Source organism: Gracilinanus agilis, chromosome 6 (assembly GCF_016433145.1).
Source record: "Gracilinanus agilis isolate LMUSP501 chromosome 6, AgileGrace, whole genome shotgun sequence".
In the NCBI taxonomy this organism is placed as follows: domain Eukaryota; kingdom Metazoa; phylum Chordata; class Mammalia; order Didelphimorphia; family Didelphidae; genus Gracilinanus; species Gracilinanus agilis.
Genome location: NC_058135.1, coordinates 1,338,336 through 1,357,259, shown reverse-complemented (window position 1 = coordinate 1,357,259; position 18,924 = coordinate 1,338,336). Strand labels below are relative to the sequence as shown.

Sequence of the window (18,924 nt, the reverse complement as noted above, 5' to 3'; positions counted from 1 at the left end):
CCTCTATTATTTAACTATTTAATATATATATATATATAATATATAATATAATATAATATAATATATAATAACAATTAGAGAAGAAAAAGAAATTGAAGGTATTATAATAGGCAATGAGGAGACCAAGCTATCACTCTTTGCAGATGATATGATGGTCTACTTAAAAAATCCTAGGCAATCAACTAATAAACTAGTGGAAATAATCAACAACTTTAGCAAAGTGGCAGGATACAAAATAAATGCACATAAATCATCAGCATTTCTATATATTTCCAACACATCACAGCAGAAAGATTTAGAAAGAGAAATACCATTTAAAATCACCCTTGACAATAGAAAATACTTAGGAATATATCTACCAAAACAAACACAGGAATTATACAAACACAACTACAAAACACTTTCCACACAATTAAAACTAGATCTAAACAATTGGAACAACATTGATTTCTCATAGGTAGGACAAGCTAACATAATATAAATTGATCATTCTACCCAAATTAATTTATTTATTTAGTGCCATACCTATGAAACTACCAAGAAATTTTTTTACTGAATTAGAAAAAACTATTACAAAGTTCATTTAAAAGAACAAAAGAGGGCAGCTGGGCAGCTCAGTGGATTGAGAGCCATGCCTAGAGACGGGAGGTCCTAGGTTCAAATCCGGCCTCAGACACTTCCCAGCTGTGTGACCCTGGGCAAGTCACTTGACCCCCCATTGCCTCCCCTTACCACTCTTCCACCTATAAGTCAATACACAGAAGTTAAGGGTTTAAAATTAAAAAAAAAAAAAGAACAAAAGATCAAGAATATCAAGAGAAATAATGAAAAAAAGTGAAAGAAGATGGCCTAGCAGTACCAGATATTAAACTCTACTATAAAGCAGCAGTCATCAAAACAATATGGTACTGGCTAAGAGACAGAAGGGAGGATCAGTGGAATAGACTTGGGGTTAATGACATCAGCAAGACAGTGTATGATAAACCCAAAGAGCCCAACTTTTGGGACATGAATCCACTATTTGACAAAAACTGCTGGGAAATTTGGAAAACAATATGGGAGAGATTAGGTTTAGATCAACATCTCACACCCTACACCAAGATAAATTCAGAGTGGGCAAATGACTTGAATATAAAGAAGGAAAGTGTAAGTAAATTAGGTGAACACAGAACCTGTCAGATCTCTGGGAAAGGAAAGATTTTAAAATCAAGCAAGAGTTAGAAAAAATTACAAAATGTAAAATAAATAATTTTGATTACATTAAGTTAAAAAGGTTTTGTACAAACAAAACCAATGTAACCAAAATCATAAAGGAAATAACAAACTGGGAAAAAATATAACAAAAAAACTCTGACAAAAGTCTAATATCAATTGTACAAAGAATCATGCCACTCCTCAGTTGATAAATGGGCAAGAGACATGAATAGGCAATTTTCAGGTAAAGAAATCAAAAGTATCAATAAGCACATGAGAAAGTGTTCTAAATCTTTAATAATTAGAGAAATGCAAATCAATATTTGCACCTCACACGTAGCAGATTGGCTAAAATGACAGCAGAGGAGAGTAATGAATGTTGGAGGGGAATGTGGCAAAATTGGGACATTAATGCATTGCTGGTAGAGTTGTGAACTGATCCAGCCATTCTGGATGGCAATTTGGAACTATGCCCAAGGAGTGCTAAAAGATTGACTGCCCTTTGATCTAGCCAAACCATTGCTGAGTTTGTACCCCAAAGAGATGATAAGGAAAAAGACATGTACAAAAATACTTATAGCCACACTCTTTGTGGTGGCAAAAAACTGGAAAACTAGGATATGCTCTTCAGTTGGGGAATGACTGAACACAGTGTGGTATATGCTGGTGATGGAATACTATTGTGCTCAAAGGAATAATGAAATGGAGGAATTCCATGTGAACTGGAACAACCTCCAGGAACTGATGCAGAGTGAAAGGAGCAGAGCCAGAAGAACACTGTACACAGAGTCAGATACACTGTGGTAAAATAGAATGTAATGGACTTCTGTACTAGCAGCAATGCAATGACCCAGGACAATTCTGAGGGATTTATGGAAAAGAACACTCTCCTCATTCAGAGGAAGAACTATAGCAGTGGAAACACAGAAGAAAAACAACTTCTTGAACATGTGGACATGATTTGGGATATAGACTAATTGACCAAGCTAGTGCAATTATCAATAATATGGAAATAGGTCTTGATAGATGACACATGAAGAAACCAGTGGAAATGCACGTTGGCTATGGAGGGGGGTGCGAAGAGCCCGCTCTTTGCTTGGTCGGGTCTCTGGAGGTAGGATGGTGTGGTGAAGGATGAAATGAAAATGAGCCAGAGTACAAGTCAAAATTGCAGAGGCTGTTCCTTCTCTCTCTCTTGCCATCTGCTGATTTTAATTTTTATACCCTCTTTTCTTTATGATCTTATACAGGTTTTTTTTCTTCCCATACATTCAAAATCACATATTAACTTTTGAAACATCACAAGATTGACATTTACCGAATATTTTACTGTGGTTAAACAAAGAAGTAAGCTTGTCAAAAATTATTCATTACAGGGTGGCTTAGTTTGAACTTATTCTTTTCAGCCATGCGTAAGGTACATCAGTTCCTAGCTAAGCATAATATTTAATTTTCTTTTGACTAGTTAAATCATGTATATATTTACGTTATATTCTTCATTTTCATCATAAATCAAGGAAATGGTTATGGTAGTTGATTACATCCAATAAGATATAATAATATGTCTGGTCCAATGTTTTGTTCCCATGGTGTTTTTTCTGTTATAGGATCACTAAGAATACAGTTCTGGTAGGGTGATTCTGTGCTAATTTGTCATTGCCTTAATTTCCTTGTGTTTCACTGTTTCTATGGTCTGTAGGAGTTTGGGAACAAACTCAGGCCAGGTATTTTCTTGCTGGGAACTTTAGAAACTTGCATTAATTGCTGGTTTTTTGCTAGGCTGATTCTAGGGGAAATTTCTATAATCTAGGGGGTTGTACAGGGGTTTATTTTTGGATAGTGGGTAGTCTATGGCTGTGATTGTTCTTGCCATGAACTCGTATTGTTTTTCTGTGTCTCCTTTGAGCTGGATAAGGATATTTATTGCAGTAATTTCAATACAAGTGAATGTCACTGTAAAAAGAATCACATGGGGTAAACTGAGTGTGGAATTTCCATCCTCCTGACAAACTGCCATGCTGGATCGTCAGAGCTTGTGAGTAGCCATGCTAACCTCACAGCCTTGATGGCGTCCAGTGGTGGGGGGGAAAGGGGGGACGTCTTGGAGGGGTGGAGATAATAAGAACATGAATCATGTAACCATGGAAAATTTTTTTCTAAAAAATAAAATAAATAAAATAAAAATTAATTATTTTAAAAAGGGGAAGTTAATCTCAGACAAGAGTTGATAATCAGCCTGAGAAATCCTCCTCAGCTAGGGAATCAATCCCAACTGTCAGGATTGACAGTGAGAAACTTCTTGGATATGATGAGACTAGAAGCAGATCTTAGTAACAGGTAAATTTAATGTATAGGTAACAGGAATATCTTGAAGGCGTGAGGATCAAGGAATGATGAGTAAAGGTAGAGGTTTAAAGGATTAAGCTAAACTAAAAAGGAATTGATAAACAGCTAGCCAGATCCCCTTGGGGAAAAGCCTTGCACAGAATTCTGCCACTCTAGCTTGGCAACCTTGACCTATTTCAGCTACTAGATGACAGAACTAAACTTGGCTGGTTCTAAATAACTGTTGATCTTCAGAGATGACTTTCTTGATGGTTTTGATGAATATGGCTGTTGATGATGATCAAATATAATTCAGATTACAGGATCGAACAGTTGATCTAAGTAGCAGATCCCTAAAGTGAGACAGCTAACACAAGTTTGTGATGGAGCTTCTAAGTTTGACTGGAGAGCTTTTCCCCTTCCACCCTTTCCACCCACCTAACTCACAACTGAGTCGAGTCCCTTTGCCTTGGGGTGATCTCCTATTTATAGGGAGTTCTCCAATGGTCTTCCACTATGTCATGCCAGCCTTGGGCATTCTAAAATCTGAATCTCCTACTGGCAAAAGCTATTTACAATGCAAGATGGTTATTTGCAAAAGCTATTTACAGTAAGTATACTGGGAGTTGCACAAGTCCTGTTAGAGAATGTGTTTATGGATTTCTCATTTTCCCCTACAGCAAATGAAGCTGTCTGCACAAAGGAGGAGTCAGCATGAGAAAGGATGCTGAAGCCATTTCATTGGGACCCACCAGATTCAAGAGACTAAAGACTTTGGGGGGGATTCGGGTAATATGTTGTCAAATTTGCCAAAGGCAGACTGCCTACCTTTTTCTGGTCCAAGTGCCTGAGGCACTTGGGCATTTGGGGAGCGCCTCCCAGTGCCAATTGCCCATATCTGTTATACGGAAAGGATAAGTTATAGTAAGAGATGATGGTCTAGAGAGGACAGATGCATGAGGAAAGATTCTGGAATGTTGAAAGTGACATGGGCATTGTGCAGAGATGGCAGGGACCCTGTACCCCTTGGAGTTTTTAAGGTAAATTTCCTGAGTGCAACCATTACAAGAGATAAGTTTTTGTTTTAAAAAGACCAGGGAATCCTGTTCCTATAGTGAATTGAGTTTTCCTTTTTGAGTGGAGAGAACTGATCCGATTTGGCATTTATTTATTTTGTAAGCATTATTTTTCTGATAGATGATCATGGGCACACGACAGGTATTAGAGAAAGGAATTCCCCACCTGGGAAAATTCCGCAAGAAATTTCTAGGAATGCCCTGCATTTTACCACCCCAGTTCTGGAGTGTGGGTGAAGCGATTAGAACTTACTAAGGTTAAGTTTACTAGACTTATTATTCAGAGGGAATTTATTCAGAACCCCTGAAGCCCTATTATCTCAAGACATCACTGGACAAGACTTTCCTGCAATCTAGAGTCTGAAAGATTCTCCGAAGAAGACACCTATGAGAAATCCGAGGGTGTCCCAAGAGGTCACTGGGAAAAGATGAGTATCGCCTTTCTTAATTGCTTTCATTTGTCCTTTCAAATTTCTGTAGCAGACAAAAACTTGGCCATTTTCGTATACTTACCCTGAGCAAAATCCCTTTTATAAGGAGAAAACCTAGAAGGAAGAGAGCCATTCCCCAAATTTAGCTAAAGCAGGTAAAGTTTAAGATAGGAGCATTTTGCTTTGTTAAGAGGCTTGAAAGTAATAACTGTTAGATTTGAGAATTCACAGCAGAGATTGCAGAGTGCTAGTTCAGTATTACAGAACGTGTTTGTCTCAAAGTAGCATCATAAGAATTCAGGAAAGAAATGATGGGGCCGAGAAATAATTGTTAATAGCCAAAGATAATTTAATTTTAAACCATGAGCATGGTTAGAGAGAATCACATCTAAGGGCGAATTATATGGGAAGATAATTGGGAAAAGAAATGCTGTGGAGGAAAATTGGTTATGGATGCAGTCACCAGGCGAATGGAAGAGCTGAGAAATGGCTCAGCTAGGTTTCTGTCAAGTTCTACAGGTGACTGACTGCCCATCATCACCAACTTACTTATGCATGGCACGAATATTCCAAATTAGGGGAGCTTTTCTCCCTCAGTTTAAGTTACTTCCCACTTTTCTCCTGTTCTAGCAATTTTCTGTAATCAGATGATGAAGGAGCCTTAGAAAGGCAAGGCCTAGAATATGGGAATGGGGAAGGCAAATAGAACTTTTTAGCCACTGTGAATGAGGTAGCAGATTAGAGGTCCCTTTTCTTAAAAGGAGGAAGAATTTAGGTCATAAGGAAAACCTGGCAAAACATCCATGCCAACAAAGAGGGGGGAAGCAATACATATATAAACAGTCTAGCAGCATTTTTTTTTAAACCCTTGTACTTTGGTGTATTGTCTCATAGGTAGAAGAGTGGTAAGGGTGGGCAACGGGGGTCAAGTGACTTGCCCAGGGTCACACAGCTGGGAAGTGTCTGAGGCCAGATTTGAACCTAGGACCTCCTGTCTCTAGGCCCGACTCTCACTCCACTGAGCTACCCAGCTGCCCCTAGCAGCATTTTTAATAAACAAGGTTCAGAGAGTACATGGAATACTCCCCAGTAGCAGTGAAGTTTATACATCTTGAAGCCTAAAGGCAGGAAGCAATGAGATAAGGAAACCTTTTGTGCCTAGGAACCTACTGAAATCACCTACACGCTAGGTCTAAGTTCAGTGGTAAAGGAGCCTTTATTGCCAAGGAGTAGATACTCGGAAATTGAAAAGTATGCCCAAAAGCATGTTACTGCCCCAACAAGACAATTATTTTGACAAGAATTTTTATCTACAGACTTTCCATTAGCTGACTCAGTTGCAACATTTTTCCCCACCAACTAAAAGTCTAAGCTATTTAAACATGATTATAGTTGTTAAGTAGTTAAAAGGTGAATGAAACCAGTTTTTTAAATCCCAGCATCTCAACCTCCCCAAAGAGGGTGTGTGACAGGTTTTAAAATTAGGGAAATTTAGAAGCATTTTCAATCTTGAGAGAATTTTTGGAGTTAATTTTAATTTGAGACTTTGAAAATTGTTTTGAAGTTGAAATTGTCAATATAATTTTTAATGATTTTGAGATTGTCGTCATAGAATATTCAATTAGAATTTTTCTTGGTATTAGATGGTATTTTAATGTTGGTCACTGAACGGAGGAAGGGCTACTTTCAGATTCACAAGCCCTGATTAACCTGTGATGTGGATTTATTTTTGCTTTTATATTTCTATAGTTTGTAGGGTTGCTTTTTTTAAATGATATTTTGGTAAAGTAAGGCAATTTTTTTTTCTGATTATGTTGTCTAAATAATCTTATAAGGGGTGCAGAATAAACACGAATAGGATCAATGACATGGGATGTCAAGAGTAAGGTTAGAAGCGTGGATATAAGTAATCTTTATAGTGAGTAAGTAGGTTGGGAGTTGATCAAGGTCTGTTAAAGAATGGGTTTATGGATCTCTTTTAAGTTTTCTCTTGCAGCAACAAAGCTGTCTTGTACAAAGAGAAGTCTGCAGGAGAGAGGAGGTCAAAGGCATTACATAAAGACTTGGGGGGAGTGGACTAATGTTGTTTGTCAAAATATGCCAAGGGTAGACTGCCTACCTTTTTCTGGCACAACTGCCAATGTGCCAGGCACTGGGGAGTGCCCCTAAGTGCCAATCACCCATACCTGTACCCTAAGGTTTCCCCACATTAGTGAGAGTTCCACCATTGGTCAGTGACATTCAGTCTTGACCAAAAGGGGTGTGTGTGTCGACATGGAATCTAGAGACCCCAAACTTGTAGCCTAGTAAAACCCAATGACCCCCAGTTTACTTAGTGTGTAAATGAAATTAACTCTAGCCCATTCATAGTCAAAACTCTACTTACCCTCGGCACCTAGATTACATCATCCCCACCTCCCTCAAAAGGGGAGTAGAGATAGTTACCCACATGTGACTATAAGTAACAAATCAAGAACAAGGGACAGCCCTTTGGGCAGTCCAAATCAGTGTAGAGGCTGCCATTTGTCCACTTGAATTAGAGGCGGACCCACGGGAAGTGACGAGAGACACCATCTCTTTAAAATACGTGGGTTACAACCTGGTAAAGTTAGTTCAGGAGTGGAAGGAGTTCAGAAGTTCAAGAGTTCAGGAGCTTTGGACTTGGGGCTGAAGGTGCTGACTGAGACCTCAGACTGCTTCCACTCTGAATGGTCACATGGGTAAGTTAGGCTGACTTCCTTGGCCTACCTTGGCCTTTCCAAACTCTGCCTTAAGTAGGCTTATAGCCTCTCTGATTTCTAAAGTCTTGTGGCTTGTAGCCTAGTTTAATTAGTCTTTTAAGCCTTTCTCTCCATCCAGGCCTGGACTGGCCTCTCCCTCTCTCTATTTACCTACCTTTTACCTTCCTAATTGTAAATAAACTACCTTAAACTGGATGCTGACTTGGGTCTATTTTAATTATGGAATCAATCTGAATTATTGATTCCTGGCGGCCATATTTTAAACAAATATCTATAATATCTAAAATCTCCCTCTTTCATTAGCTTGAAGGTGACAGCCCCAGGTTTGACCTGGTCTCCCTAGTTTCTCCCTGTAGGGAAGTCCAACTTCACTAGTCTCAGACTGACAATAGACCTTAAAGGAGTTTAGGTGGGGAGGGCTGATCCCATCTGATGTTCAGAATCTCTTTTGCCCCAATGGTTTCTCCCCTTAGGCCTTACCTATCCTTGGCTGCATCTTAACCTTTTGTGTCCATTGTAAAGCATCAGCCCCTCACTGTCATTCCTGTCTAGGACTCCTCATTTTCTTTTGTTACTATTGTGAAGTCAATCAACTATCCCTCTAGTCCTTAGCCCCCATGTTGCCCTAGAAAGGTATTTAAGCTTCCCAACTTTAAGGGCACACTGAACTCCTTTCCTTAATAAAGAGTGTATTTTTTTTTCTGACTGTTTCTTTCCCAGTTAACAAATGGAGGTTCCCCAGCAAGATTCGGAAGTCCCAGCTGCCTGAGCTGCCCAGCTAGTGAGGACCCCCAAACATGAGGTGTCTACACAACCCATTTGGGGTTGAGCCAGGAGTCCAATTAGGAGAGTGGCCAGGTAAGTGGCTCTCAGATAAAGGACTCATAGGTCTTGCATATTTGGGAGTGGCCCATTTTGTAAATAAAAGCTATTGAAAGTTATTTTGACTTTTGAGCTATAACATTAAAATCTGAGACCACCATATTATTGATAATTCACAAGTATTTATTCAAACCCTTAATTTCAATCCTTATACTTGTAAGCAGCCCTAGTGTTGCTTGCCACCATCCTACTTAACGATGCCTGGGTCTTTTCCTAACGAATCTGGATCCCTGAAAGTTGGAGGGGCCACACATAGCCTGTGGGGAAACGGGGTCTTCTGGCTCTCTGAAGAGAGAAAAGTTCTCAAGTCAACACTTCCCCCAAAAAGTTGCCCACCTGAAAATGTGTGTCACTTATTCTGAGATGTGGCCAACTTTTGCTGAGTGAACTTAAAAGAACCCCCTTTTTAGCAAACCAGGCTCCATATTTTGTAAAACCATATATACCTTCCCAGAATCATCGGAAAGAAGGGATCACTGCTACTTCTGGCTGCTTCTTCTGTAGTAAAAGATTCTAGTGAAAGGCAAAAGCGATGTTTCTGTTTAAGAAAAAAAAGAACTCTTGTCATGACTTCACCTGTATCACTTGCACATGATGCCAAGAATCAGGTTATAAAAGTGTAAACATAAAAGAAGATCCATACCTCATTAGCATGATTTACATAGACTTTTTGTTCTTCTTTCAAGTTATTGACTTCAGTCTCTCTCAAAGTATAGGATTTCCCAGATTTTTCAATCATGTTAATCAAGCCGTGGGTTTTGTGAATTTTTGCTCCTAAAAGAATAAAGTTTTTAAAGCCACTTTTCAAAGAACTGCCAGACACTTTCATCGCAAGATCCTGTCCAACTTTGTCCCTAGAATACCTTTCTTTCCTGCCCGTCAGATGGCTAAAGCTCACTGCAGCTCACTCTCCATCTTTATCGACAAGACATCTCAAGTCACTCGGATGCCCCACAGTGGTGGGCAGGCGGACCGAGGTTCTCGAGAATCATGCCAGAAGAGCCCAAATTCTGACAAGGAGCCTCTCGGTCCGAAGTACCGACACACTGTATAGAAATCACTTCCTGTCATCCTGGGCAAGTCTGGAGAGAGGCATTGCATGGCGACAAGGAACTCCCAGGTGAGGAAACGCCCCGTGCCAATGCAGGTCATCTAGAGCAGTGGCAGCAAACTCAAATACAAACGGACTGCTGCGGGCCACAAACTGACTTTGCAAATCACACGTGCTGGCCTGTATTTGATTTCTTTTGTTAAATGTTTTCTCAATTACATTTTCATCCGGCCCCTGTTGCACTCGGGAGGTTTGCTGTTTTGATGCCTCTGGTTCAGTGAGCAGGAAGAGCTAAAGTGATGTATCCAGGGCCATGTGGTCAGAGGGGCTGGAGATGACCATTACTAAAATGGATGCAGGCCCCGCAACTCTCCCAAGGCACTGATCAGGCCTTTAGGGGGGCTGCAACCTGTTTCCACCACTCAGGAAGCCTATAACACGTTTCTGCTATGTCTCAAAGCATAACAGATAGATACATTCCCTGAAGGAAACAGCAATCTTACTTTTAAGTGAGCACTCACCATCATAAAACCAAGCTTCAAAGTCAGCACAAGGGGAATTCTCCATCAAAATGCACTTAGCGTATTGTGAAAAGTATGTTATTTTAGGTGTTTTAGATCTCATGAGCTGTACAAATCTGGAAGCACATTGATAGTTTTTCCAGTATTTTTCTGCAGGAGGGAAGGGAGGAGAAATGTTATTAATTCTTGGGAGGACTATGGATAGCTGAGGGCCATCAAGTTCACTTCGGATGACAAGGTCACAAAGGAATCCTGAAATCTGCATGGCAGGATTTACAGGAGGATGGATACCCACCCACGCCTCCCTGTGTGACTCTTTTCTTACCAACACTCCCTATTTAGTGATCAAATATCCCTACTCAGCCCCAGGGAAAATCAGAAGAACAGTAAAGGCTGTTACTAGAACCCTTACAGGCACTTCACAACAAACCAGCAAATAGAGTTAATGTTAAAGATTTTAAAACCCTAACTTAGGATCTCTCATCCCCATACACAGGTGCCTACAAAAACAGGCCAGAATAGTCTCCAAGTTTTGCCCCTCCCTGATCCCTGATTCGGTAAGGTACATTAAATAAAAGTACAATGAATTATAAATGGAGAAAATTGTCTCCCATGAAAAAGCCTGTACTTTCCCACCACTGTAGCCCAAGAGATATGTCAAACATACCTTGAAAAATATGGAAAGTTACTGGAAAATGAAAAGTATGACTTAATACATTGTCTCTAAGAAAAGATGTATGATGAGAATGGATTTCCATACCAACATTATGTGTGATCTCAAGGCATATAAAATAAACCTTACTCAAGGCAGAGCAGAGCAGTATTCATGATGCTTGCCTGTCTGAAATTCAGACTGTCTTTCATTCATCTTAAGACGCCCATGCTGTCCCACCTCCTCGAGACCCTGGACCTGTGGGAGTTAGACTCCCGCAATGGATGGAATGGAAAACAGCATCTGCCAAAAGTCTTGCAATTTTACAATCATTCCTGCTAATTCTTACAACATCCAAGTTTTTCTATACCACATAAACATAACATTTCCCTAAAACAAAACTTTCCAAAGTGCACTGGTACTAAACGAGGTGAAAGTACACAGTTTAAAAAACCCTTCTGATCCCTGGGAGACTACATCTCCCAGGACTCCCTACCACAACTTCCTCAGATACATCCTACTTCCTTTGTGGGAGGTGTCTGAGAAAGTATAAGAGAGAGAGCTGCTGGTGTTTGGTGCCTTCCCCCCACCCCCCCAGTCTTGGTCCCAACTATGTTGGAGATCTACCTCCTAGCTTTCCCATACCTTTCTTTCCCAACCTAAATAAACCCAGTTAAATATTTCCTATAGTCTAGCCTGAATTTTGTTCTGTACCAAAGGGTTTGAGTTAATTTCCCCACCTGGGCTGAGGGCTACTCTGGCTACCTTCCTTTTTCCCTTCTTCCTTTCTCCCATCATTTCCTTCCTTCCTTTTTCAAAACACATTCTGGCAACCCAGATAGGAGCTGATCCTACAATCTTCTGAACCTCAGTAAGTTTTAAAACTTTCTGCCCCAAACCCAGCCCAGTGGGGATCCCTTCCCCTACTAAGCAGTTTCAATGCCTGCTGGGCTCCTCTGCTTCAGCAGTGGTTCCAGGTCTTAATCTCCCTCACCTAGCCCAGGAGCCTTAACCCTGACCCTCTTCACCCCTGCGGGGGAAAAAACCCAGCAAGGGTTCTGACTAAAAAACCCAGCAGGGGTCCAGGAAAACCCTTGGTTCCTCTCTCACGTCCACACACCCCAGCCTACTTCTAAAAACTCCTTGACTGTCCCCTAATTTACCTGCCTAGCTCCAATCTCTCCCTCTGGAGCAGTTTTGCTTTTAAAAAGGCAACACTAAAACTCCCCCCCAGAAATAAAACTCAACTTACCTTGGTTTCCTGGCACCCTGGAGGGCTTCCACTTCACCTCTTTCCTCCATTTTGGCTTTAACTCTGCCCCATTACCCACAATTCTCTTTCCAACTCCCACCCCCTATAGCAATTTTTTCTCCCTCTGTAGTACTATCTCTTGGCCACTAGGGGCCAGCACTGAGTATTTCCCCCCTTTTCTGCTGAGCTGCAGTGCTACCTTTCTGCCACTGGAGGGAAGCACCAATAATATACAGATAACAAAAAAAACCCACCCTTTTTTTGGCAACCAAAAATAAATAAATAAATAAATGGGCGGGTGGGTGGACAAATAACTAATAAATAATTGGATGGATGGATGGATGAAGATAAATAAATAAATGAACAAACAAATAAATAAATAAAGGCTGCACAACATAATCACTTCTATACAGGAAAGCCTTTTGGATTTTGCCAAATTGGAAACATTTAAGGTTTCTGAATGCCTCCTTTTCCTAATGCTGCTAGGAAATCTTTTCCTAATCCTTAGAATGAATACACAAAAGGCTGCAAATTGCAAAACGCAAAGAAAAATCCAAGCAGCAGTTCAACTTTAATTGGAAAAATTCAAATACTCTTTGCATGATCCCGTGAAAAAGGAGGATCCCATTCAAATATCTAATTCGAATTTTTGTGAGCCTGTTCCCAAACTACTCAGAGAAGAAAATCCTATTTATCCTGAAATAGATACAGAGATGGATGTGAAGAAACTTCTCTCTCATGTTGTGCATCTCCTGACCAACCCTCCCCTCTCCTTCTTCTCTCCTGACACCCCATCTTCTCCCAGTGCCCTATCCTCTCCTGTCCCTTTTCCCAGCCCACAACCAACCTCAGCCCAGAGGAAACCTTGTACTCTTACCATACAAGTTCCTCTCGTACTGCCTTGGTAAGCACACAATTCCAAAGAAACCAAGACCACAGACTAGTTCTGATTCCTATGATGGCCTTTTCCCCTTAAGGGAAGTGCTCACAATTTTAAATTTAAGACATCATACCCCTTTCACACTCCAGGTTATTAAAGAATTCAAAAGAGATATCTCTAGTTTCGAAGACAACCCTATTGCCATAATGAAAAAGATGGCTGACATATTCTTCCAATATGATCCTTCTTATAAGGACATTGAAAAATTACTTCAGGCCTTTCTGATGGAATGTGAGAGAAATAAGATAATCTCTCATGTTAATAAAGCCCAAGGGCATGATGCTGCACACTGGCCACCTCAAGATCCTCATTGGAGCTATAATATTCCAGCAGAATATTTGCAATTAAACAATGCTAGTGTCACCATTCTCAAAGCAATGCAAGAATGTGTTTAAAGACCAGATGTTTGGACAAAATTTGACTGCCTTACACAATCTGATGATGAGACACCCTTGTTAATTGAAATTTGGGAAATGCCATTTAAAAGTATATATATATTTTCTATGGACACGTGGGGACCTTAAAAACTACATTTCCCGTGGTCCAATGGGTTTCCTGTTTTGGATTACGTATTCAAGGTGAGGGACTGTTTTAAATAGGGGGAAGTGACTTTGAACTTCCTCTTTAGCTACTGGGTGTGGGAAGATACAAAAAGGTAAAATGCCTGAGGCAGGAGTTTGAATACTTACAGGCGCGTGGCCTAATGATTTTATCCCTATCAGCATGGCTTTAATTAAAATACTAATTTCTATATTTATATCAGTCTTTATCATTTTTAATCGTAACACCCTCCCAATTCATGGATAGGCTCATTGAGCTGGGAGGTATGTACCTAGATCTTGATCTTTCTACTGAAAAAGATATCAGACAAATACGGCGTCAGTTCGTTAATAATTCTTGCATAGTGGTCCAAGACTATTTTAAAATGCATTACCCAAAATGGCCTGAGATGGATCTTGAAGAATTGAGGAGAACTGCTGTGTATGTCTCAAAAGGACATGCAGAGAAAACAGCAGAAACTAATGATTTATTGGAAACAATTAAAAAAAAAAACCTGAAATCTTTATGTGATAAAATAGATAAGCAGGAAAGAGGGCATGATACTACAACAATACCACTTGCCCCTCTCTGAGGATCTAATTATCGATCCTTGACCTGCCACTTCTGTGAGAAGGGCCACGTAATGATGAATTGTAGAAATCTATTCCAGGCAATTGGGAATAATACCTACTGAGACAATAATAATAATTTCAGAAACAACAACTATACAAATAATAACTTCAGGAACAGCTACCATCAGAATAATAACAGGAATAATTTCAGGAATTGCAATTTTAGGACTGATAATTCTAGGAATATACATCAGGAAGATAATTCAAACTAACTGAGCCCACAACAATATCTTTTTTTATTATTATTATTTTTATTTTAAACCCTTAACTTCTGTGTATTGACTTATAGGTGGAAGAGTGGTAAGGGTAGGCAATGGGAGTCAAGTGACTTGCCCAGGGTCACACAGCTGGGAAGTGGCTGAGGCTGGATTTGAACCTAGGACCTCCCATCTCTAGGTCTGGCTCTCAATCCACTGAGCTACCCAGCTGCCCCACAACACTATCTTTTAAGTGGAGCTCATCTACAAACTACTCAGGGTGCTACTGCCCCTCCATGTGGGGCAGAAAATGGTGCCCCTTAAACTCTATTTTTGTTGTTGTTTTGTTGCTATTAACCCTTTTCAGTATTATCTCCCCCAAATAGCAAAGAAGAAGAAACAGAATTTTGAATACAATGCATCTCTACCCCCTTACTTTATTCGTGCCATCCTATATTTGACATATACCTTTGTGGAAGTCCATAAACAAATTGGACAGACAACTTCTATTGATGGCTATTGATTGCACTTGAGACCTCCTTATTACTGAATTTGTACTATTTTTTGTTGTTGTTATTGCACTGTATTTGATCGATCCTTGTACTTGTATTTTGTGAATTTGACAATTTGGCATTTTCTTTGTACATATATTACCGCAAAGGAAATTTGTATTGAATTGACTTGATTTGCATTTTGTGCTTTTTGTGAAATTTTTGTATTTTCTTCGATGTATTATTGCTTTTATACCTCCATTGTTTTATCTACATTTGCACTCACACTGTGGACCATGGCTAAATTAAGAAGAAATGCATCTAAATTCTTGAGTGAACCCTTTATATTCTACCCCTCCTTAAGTGACATGAATTGCAATATATATATACATACATATATATTTGATTGTTATTGTTATAGGAGATATATATTTTTAATTTTTAACACATTTTTTATAATTGCTTGTGCAACTTGCATTTTCTTAAGCATATGTCATCTATCTAAATTGAAAGATTTTCTGATTATTAGATTAGTGAAGATTTACTATGTCCATTAGTTCTAACTATAACTGCCTGCCCAAAAAACTACCGAAACTGCCATTTTAGCACATGTGTCTGATTCAGAGAAATGGGATCAAAAAGGAGCAGACTTCATTTATACAGTGGCAAAGATGCACGGACATCTACATAGTACCAAAGAAGCAAGTACCTAACCTGAATGATGCCAAAAGAGCACACAGGTCAAAAAGATGTCAAAATTTAAATCCTTCGAGGATTGCTGAGACTTGCTAAGACTTCTACACCAATAAAAAAGGACTTGAACCTAGTGTGAGACTTGAGGTTGCGGCACTTAACATATGTTAAGACACAGGACTCCTTGTACTACACTCCTTTTGAAATTTATATCAAGTATTTGACAACTGACTGTTCTCGCTTGTAACAAGTGAATCTGGGAAATGTATAAAACTACATTTCCCATGATCCAACATGGTCCAACTGATTTCCGTTTCCGACGTCTTGACGCAGGGGAGCGCTTAAATCTCGTGGGTTAGGAGGGAGTGGCTCTCTTTTGCCAGTAAGCTCTCTCTTCTTGGGCGAGTAGGGCTTGGCTAGGAGGCAGTATGGAGGCGGCAGTTTTGAATGCTTACAAGCGCGTGGTCTAATGATTTTATCTATCAACATGGCTTTAATTAAAATACTAATTTATATATTTATACCAGCATCTATCATTTTTCATATTTATAAATATGGCAACCAGAAGTTTGGAAATAGAATTTTCAATTTTCTAGATAGCCTAAGAAGAAGCCATGCGGCTCTGGGACCCCGAGTCTCAGAAGCGACTTTTTTCCTTGCCCAGTCCTCTCCCGATTTTCCCCAGCCTAGAGGCTATTTCACGGGGAAGAGAGACAATGGTTTTAATTGCCGCTGGGCTGCTAATTATTTTGCTCAATGCCCTGGGCCTGGTGGCCCTTGCTGGCTCTGATAGAATCCCAGAGCCCAGCTGCTGATCTCCTGATCTCCATTCCTGCCGCTGATGCTGCTGATGCTGCTGATCCTGACCACTTCCACTTCAACCCCGAGCTCCAGAACCTGAGATTTCCAGGACGGAACCCAGTCCTGCCGCCTTTGCTGAGATCGAGACCTCCAGAGACTGCTTCAGCTCTGACGCAAACCATTTGGGTATATTCCCCTTTCTCCCTATTTCTAGCCTTCCACGTGTTTTCTCTAAAGACCTAATTAGACAACAACCCACACAGACTCTACTCGTGGGTAGTTTTCCTGAGCTTTTCTCCACTAACCCCGAGCCATGTGGACGACACCACGTGGACCTATTGGCGGAACGGCCTATTCAGACTTTCTTGTGATTAAAAAAACTGAACTTAGGGGAAGCCTATTCACCCCATACCTGCTCAGAACTTTGAACTGATAGCAAAGACTGGTGATAAAAAAAAAAAAAAAAAACAACCCCTTAAACTCAGCAGAACTCAATCAAAAGAACCTTAAATTGAAATCAGGGGTGAACTTTTAAAACCTCGGAACTGAATGAGCTTTAATTCTGTTTTAAAAAGGCTGTATCTTACTGTATATTGTTAATTAGTTTTGTAAATTAATCTTGCTTATATCGTTGATTTTCCTGTTGCACTGAATCATTTTACGCTAATGAAGTTTCTGCTTATGATGTTATTATATTTCCTAATTTACTTAAACGCTTACTGTATCAAAAACAATGCGGTTATATGTACCACCTATGAACATCTTATAGAGCACATGTCTTTTAAAATTTATTCTGTCTTGGTAATTGCAAAGAACCTTGAAAGTTTCCATGCTTTAAATATTACCTTGTAATTTTACAAGAGATCTTTTTTAACTTTTACTCTAAATCCTTAAGAATTGTTGTCTTAAAGGATAAAGCTTATATATTTTATTATAAGAGATATTATTGCCTTAAATGGGTAGAAGCATTCCTATCCAGGATTTTTTTTAAAAACAAGAAGCCAAGGAGCTCCTGTATATTCTTATCTGAGGATGATTATACCAGAAGGTTTCTTTTTTAAATATCACATTTTGCTATGGAAGCAATAACAGCATTTGCCAAGGGTTAAAAGTTGTAACAAGTATATGATTTTGAACATCACTGTTTATTGTTTTAAAATGTGCTATTGGAAATAATGGTACTCTATCTGAATGTGCATTGTGAATCTGCTATTTGTAAAACCCACTTTCTCTCATAGAAAGTCTCATTTTTGGGTAACATAACCCTTCTAGTTCTAAGCTATATATATATATTTTTGATTTTTAAAACATTTTTTTAATGAGAAATTGATTTTCCCTTTTTATCATCTTGTACTGGAAGTACATATATAATCATTATTTATCCTTTTTCTGATTCTACAGCAAATACCTGAGCCTATAGGACTGATTTAAATGCCTCTCTGATTCCAGAAGGGAATATGAAAGCCATTAATAGTGCTAAAGAAAGCACATGGTCAGAAACTTGACTGACTAAGATCTGCATAATAGCAGTTCTATGCCAATACATTAGGGCTTGAAGTTGGGGTTTGAGTCCTGGAGTCCCAGTCTTTTCTAAAACTTTAGAGGACGTGGGTCCCCTCGACTTAGATTCCTAGAAAGCACCTAAGATTGGTTATTTACTTGGCTCACTTCCCTAAAAAGCTGATGATAAGTCAGATCAGAGAGAGACATTTTCCTTAAGTCCTGGCCCTGGATGGGTAATTGCACACTGCGGAATTCACTTTAATCAGACCTTCATTCAAAGGTCTAAGTTTATTTTCCCCAGATTTTGCACATTTTACATTTACAAGTTAATGTTTTCTTCTTTTTTCTTGAATTCTATTCTTTGTATTTTGTCATCCTTACCTGACCTGAGATACCCTTTTTTTAGAAAAAAGGTGTGTTTTAAGAATTACCTCACGGGGATATCTGTTAAGTTTTTTAAAATTCGATAATGTGAAAATATATATTTATTTAACTCTTTTAGGAGTAATTTCACGGGGAATTATATAAAATCTTAGAAGAAAATGTATGTTTTGTAATCTATAATGTAAGGTTTAAATTCTTTTGAGAATAATTTCAGGATAAGGATCTTGCCGTCTCCCCAGAATCCAGATGACGAACTTGTTTTGGTGAGGACCATGAAGATGTCTGAGAAGCCTTCACTGTACCATGAAGACCAAAAATTGAACTTTGGGGTGCAGTTGATTGAACTATGGGGAGTTGAAATTGAGTTGTATGTATTGTTTTAAATTGTACACTGTTGTGCCAGTGGGGGACAGCCCCCCAAAATTGGTTTTTTGTCAATGCGTCTAATTTTAACCATTTGTTCATCTATTTCTTTATCCCCAAATTCCTGAAAAATTTAGAAGCTGTTATTTTTACAGGTCCAGCGAAGAAAAAAGGACTAACCTTTTTTTTTGCCGGACCTCACGGGGAATTGTAACAAGTGAATCTGGGAAATGTATAAAACTACATTTCCCATGA

At 39.3% G+C, this 18,924-nt stretch overlaps 3 protein-coding genes across 8 annotated transcripts in view; all 3 read right to left on the bottom strand.

Moving 5' to 3' along the window:
* LOC123253120 (protein inturned-like) overlaps positions 1-7,210 on the bottom strand; it is a 42,087-nt gene extending 34,877 nt beyond the window's left edge. The window contains exon 1 of the mRNA XM_044682409.1: positions 7,146-7,210. Coding sequence (XP_044538344.1) covers positions 7,146-7,210 — 65 coding nt within the window. The remainder of the gene's footprint in view (positions 1-7,145) is intronic.
* MFSD8 (major facilitator superfamily domain containing 8) overlaps positions 1-18,924 on the bottom strand; it is a 146,651-nt gene that overhangs the window by 53,576 nt on the left and 74,151 nt on the right. The gene's annotated exons all lie outside the window — the stretch shown is intronic.
* LOC123251901 (serine/threonine-protein kinase PLK4-like) overlaps positions 8,755-18,924 on the bottom strand; it is a 37,950-nt gene continuing 27,780 nt past the window's right edge. The window contains exons 4-7 of the mRNA XM_044681227.1: positions 10,222-10,371; positions 9,293-9,423; positions 9,096-9,187; positions 8,755-8,934 (exon numbers count right to left, since the gene is read on the bottom strand). Coding sequence (XP_044537162.1) covers positions 8,841-8,934; positions 9,096-9,187; positions 9,293-9,423; positions 10,222-10,371 — 467 coding nt within the window. The 3' untranslated portion in view covers positions 8,755-8,840. The remainder of the gene's footprint in view (positions 8,935-9,095; positions 9,188-9,292; positions 9,424-10,221; positions 10,372-18,924) is intronic.